Raw genomic sequence first — 5516 nt, forward strand, 5'->3', positions numbered from 1 at the left:
AATTTTTCGTTGTCTTTCCAATTGTGCTCAGTAGCACCCACTTTCATTTTGGAAATGACCATTTACCCCTAGGTTCATTCTTCTCCGTTTCTGAAACGTCGCTTCTGCATTTATTTTCTTTGGGTTCCGTGACCTCATTGAGGGTCACATTGGTGTCTTAGAGACGTGTTTTATCTCTAGAGACCGTTGTTTTATCTTTTACTTTCGCATTCTAGATTCGTTATCGGATCTACGTTCAGTTCATCATAGGACGCATTGGCCTAAAAACCACGGCCGCCACATTTATTATGAATAACTTTGTTGTTTTTTCTAGGGTTTGTTTGGTTAGGTAAAAGTTGTAAGAAAAGAAAATAAAATAATTGAATTTTTTATATACTATTTAGGACTTTGGTTTAAAGGAAAATGAAAATTTTCAGGAAAGTAGGATACTTGTAAATTGTTGATTTTTCACAAAACGTTTCCAATATGAAGGACAAGAAAATTTTATTTTCCTTTTTATACCCCTTATTAGTTGGTGATTTTATGTGTTTTAACTATTTATAGACTTCTAATAGATTTGTCTAACATTAACAGTTAAAAATATTATGAATCCATCATCAAATATAAAACAATTTTAGAATAAATATGAATAATTATTTTATTATTTTTAATAATCTATCATTTTATTATTATGTTATTTTATTTATGCTAAATATAGATATAAACAATTGGGTATATAAAAGGGGATTGGCGTGCAACAAATTTATTTATTTTTTTTTAGTATTTGAAACCTTATGGATAGTTTTGGTTAGTGCAATTATTTTCTTTTGGCATCATGCTATTCAATCCAATAAAATAATATTTTCTCACATCTATATTTAAAATTTTTCATGCTAACCAAAAGAAATTTTCTTTTCTTTTCTTTCAGTTCACTTTATGTTATTTTATTTATGCTAAATATAGATATAAACAATTGGGTATATAAAAGGGGATTGGCGTGCAACAAATTTATTTATTTTTTTTTAGTATTTGAAACCTTATGGATAGTTTTTGGTTAGTGCAATTATTTTCTTTTGGCATCATGCCATTCAATCCAATAAAATAATATTTTCTCACATCTATATTTAAAATTTTTCATGCTAACCAAAAGAAATTTTCTTTTCTTTTCTTTCAGTTCACTTTTTTTCACTTTCAATTTTCCATAACCATTAGAACAACAAATAGTTACAAATTATAATAGTAGTTAGGCAGAAACATGGAATTTTCTTTTGAAATTAAAAATATTAAGCTAATTGGCATCAAGGACGCCTAGAATCACAAGAGAGTTGAACGAGTTATGACTGTGCCTCTTGATCCTTGCACTCTTCAGTTTCTTTGTCTACTCCTGTCACACAGTTTTGAATTTCTCTGCTCTTTCCCCAAAGAAGAATGTACAATCCGGCAATTACAGTGACAGATCCTAACAAGCTGAACATCATGGAGCAATTAATGAATAAAAAGAGAGTGAGTGAGTGATATATATGGAGTAATATAATAATAAGCTAGTTTATAATAGTATCAAGTAGTCATACATGGGAAGTAATGAGGATTAAGCTGTACGTACCTCCCAATATGCAGTTGCTCGTGTAGGATGGGAATATCAAACATGGCTGCCATTATCTGAACAAGGGGACTGAATGCCGCAGTGAAGACAGGACCCCTTTGCTTGACACACCACGACATCCCCACATAGCACAAACCTGATCCTACCATCCCCTGCATCCATCCACCCGCCCATTGCTTGATTGCTTTTAATTAATTAATTAATTATGTCAACTAATTAACAAAAAGATGTAGGGAATAAAGCTGGGTGCAAAAGCAAAAGACTAGATTAATCAAACCAATATATATATATATATGTGTGTGTGTGTGTGTGATGGAGGAGCATATATACCGTCATTCAATACATTAATCATTGGCCGCTCGAGGAAGGAAACTTATACCTGGATTCTTGTTCAAGCCATCGTTGGAAAATAAATAATGCAAAACAGCAATATTATAACATTAATTAGTTGGTTTCAGTTAAGATGCATGCTTACTAATGTCATCAATTTCATTATTGTCCTGGTGATCAACACCTTATTCATGTTGGCTATTAGTTTGGTTTAGAATTATTAATCCGTAAATGCATGTTAAAAGTAAATTCCATGGAATATATGAAAATTTAATAACATGGTCATTTATATTGAGAACATCAATCGCAATATGAAAATGAAAATATTCTTAATTACCAAAATAATAAAAATAATAATAAATAAATTGGAAAAGAAGTTATAAAATGGGAAAGCATGCACGCATACCTGTATCATTTCATTTTCTGCCATCATGATATTTAAGACAGTACTACACGCGTACACACTACTAGCTGGCTAGAGATGGACAACATTAATATTTTTTTAAAATTAAAAAGACCATATATATATATATATATATATATATATACTTACAGCATAGATGACAGTTACGATTTCTATGTTTCCTTTTAGCACCCATACAGAAAGGTTTCTGTCAATGGACAAACTTAAGACAGCAGATTGAATGGCGGCAAAGAAGGTCATTAAAGCAGTACTGGAATACTGGCATGGATATCTTTTGCCTATATATGATTGAAGAGGGAACCAGGAAGACCACAAAAGAGTTCCGGCCATCAAGGCTATCGAACCAATGGTCCATCTCTCTTTCCGGCTTTTAGATGATGAGCTCATGGACGTAATAGCAGCAGCAGCAGCAGCTTGATGCATGGTCTGATTTGCAGCTTGTGGGTGTGAATGTTTAAATAAAGGCATTCCTTTGTAAAGAGTCAATAACATGGCACCTCCAAGACATACTAGAGTACCAACCACTTTGGCTTTTCCTCCTCTGCTTTTTACATTCACAGTCTCTAACCTGCACTTGTTTGTTTCATATATATTACTGTAATTTATTGTACATGACAATATATACAAACATAAACAATTTTAATGTATTACTACCAATAGGGCCATGGATATAATATATATAGTCGATCTGCAGCCAGAGTTAATTTATTTTTAAACATTTACTTACCCGAATGGTAATGCCATTATAAATGTGAGCACTGGCACCATGTTGATGAAGGCACAGGAGAAAGTAGCAGATGTGTATTGAATTCCAAGAAGGAAGAAGTACTGCGTTAGGGACGCCCTACAACAAATCGTCACTTGGGCATTTAATAACAACAATGAAAAGAGAAATTAATTGTACATATTACAAGAAGGAACGATCGATCGAGCAGATGGAAAACAAAGGAACCCATATATATATATATATATGTATGGTACTTGTACTAACCCCACAATTGCACTCAAGAACAGATAACATAAGATGCGAAGTGTGAGCTTGGGTCGTTTATTCCTGCAAGAACAACAGGCTTGATTTATTATATATACTGTTAGGCCCACATATAAACTAGCTAGGCTAGCTAGCTAGAGATCGATGGAGCTCATATATACATATATAATATACCTTTCAAATATGTAGCCAATTGGGGCTAAAAAGATGGTAGAAACTGACTGCCGGTACGTGATGAAGACCAAATGGTTCATTCCCTTATCAACCACTTTCTTGAGAAATATGTTCACAACCGCAAAGGCGAACTCAACCGCTACCATTATGATAACAGGTTTCCATTCATCACAACTCTTCATTTTCAGACTTCTAATCTAAGAAGCAAGCACAATACAACGAGATAGATCTGTTGTGTATATATAAATAAATAAATAAATATATATATATATATACACACACACCTATAACCTATATATCTATCTTATATATATATATACACACACCTATAACCTATATATCTATCTCTGTATGGATGGATATATGAATTTTGTTTCATTTAACAAGACATTATATTATTAACTCATCGAGGCTAGGCAGTCTAAATGGACAGGCCATGCGGGCTCCAGAATAAGTGGTCACAAAGCAAGATTAAATTCTTCAAATCACATCAAACGCTTTAGGCACCAACTTTGACATTAGTTTAATAGATATTCTCTTCTTTTAACTTTCTTTTGACTGATCCTTTTCAACAACTGGAGATTATTGGGGGAATCATTTTCTTGGCTCGTCAAACAATATCATCTTGGCATCAATTCATGATCTCATTCCAAATTACTTTTAGCCTCAATATCATTTACCACTTCTCTCCCCCTCTCTCTCTATATATATGTATATTTTAAAAATCCACTTTCTCTACCCTACTTAATTGAGTCAAGTTTTCCATGTGATTAAATCTCTTTTTGTTATCAGTATTACTGTACTATATAAGCCCATTAATTGGCATCTTTTGAGTGGGGGGTGTAGTAGGAGAAATGCATGGTTCCCCTTCTCCCTCTGCTCTTCATAGCATCTAATACTTCTTTCAGCTGAATGAACAGCATCCTCAGTAATCTCTCTGCGTGGGAAGTAAGAACAATATGTCAAATCTTACGTGATGGAATGAAAAAGAAAAATACAAAGGAATGGATTCTTATGCCAACCATTTAATTTCTGCATTGTTTACTTCTGCCATCCAAGTACTATTATATGCATGATTTGGATGACTTAACATTTTAGATACCTGCCTTTTGTTATTACACACACTAACTAACTAAAAATAAAAAATGTAGCCTATCAGATTAAAGATTTTCCAATTTAAAGTAGACGAGTCGCAGCTGGAACATATCCAGCCTGCCCTTGAGCATTTGTGCTTGTGCCTGACCACAACAATCCCATCATCTGGAAGATTGGTACATAAACCTCCTTCCTTTATTTTTTATTATTATTTTTTTTTCTCAGTTCACATATGGCTAATACTTTATCAGAATGTGGGGAAACGATGGCCGTTACCTGACAATTTATTTTTATTTATTTATTTTTCATTGGCATGAAATTAACACACCCATTCCTAGGAGACTCAAACCCTCGCATTTTCCTTTGGGAGGTAAATTAAGGAGATATCATTAGACTAAAACCTTTGGTACCATGATAAATTTCTAAGCCAAGGGACTGTACTTTTGTAAATGTTATGTACAAGATCTTTTACATCCCAAGTTTGTCATACAAAAAAATAAAAAGCTTTTACATCCCTAGCTACCTGCTGGATGACTTGGATCTAAATCAATGTAACTTGTAGAGCAACATAAAGAGTGGTAATATGCAAACAAATGGTGGGCTACAACTTGTGAGTTAGGCGCGGTTCGAGCGAGAGCTAACAGTGATTAAGTTATGATTAACTCTCTAAATGACCTAGATGAGGTGATTAGGTCAACTTGTCCAATTTTTGTAATTGATTAATTTATACATAAGTATGATCAATTCAACATCCACAACCACAAAAATAAATACTGAAAAGTAAAACAAAGTTAGAGAGATGACATAAGGATTTTAGTGAGGAAATTAATTAGAAAACTTCGAGTATTTTTGTGTTGTTCCAAGCGTAAACGATCCACTACGTATGAAGCAAAATATACCGAACTTTGACTTATGCTCAC

General features: G+C 33.2%; 1 protein-coding gene across 1 annotated transcript; it reads right to left on the minus strand.

The window, feature by feature from the left end:
• Positions 1-1313: 1313 nt before the first annotated feature.
• LOC132286937 (WAT1-related protein At3g30340-like) lies at positions 1314-3683 on the minus strand. Its single transcript, XM_059789378.1, has 6 exons — positions 3502-3683; positions 3328-3390; positions 3064-3180; positions 2466-2904; positions 1583-1734; positions 1314-1446 (listed from the first exon to the last, which is right to left on the minus strand). The coding sequence occupies exons 1-6, from the start codon at positions 3681-3683 to the stop codon at positions 1314-1316; spliced, it is 1086 nt and encodes a 361-aa protein (XP_059645361.1).
• Positions 3684-5516: the final 1833 nt, after the last annotated feature.

Source organism: Cornus florida, unplaced genomic scaffold (assembly GCF_030987335.1).
Source record: "Cornus florida cultivar Cherokee Brave unplaced genomic scaffold, ASM3098733v1 CherokeeBrave_3.0.0_Hap2_Chr11, whole genome shotgun sequence".
In the NCBI taxonomy this organism is placed as follows: domain Eukaryota; kingdom Viridiplantae; phylum Streptophyta; class Magnoliopsida; order Cornales; family Cornaceae; genus Cornus; species Cornus florida.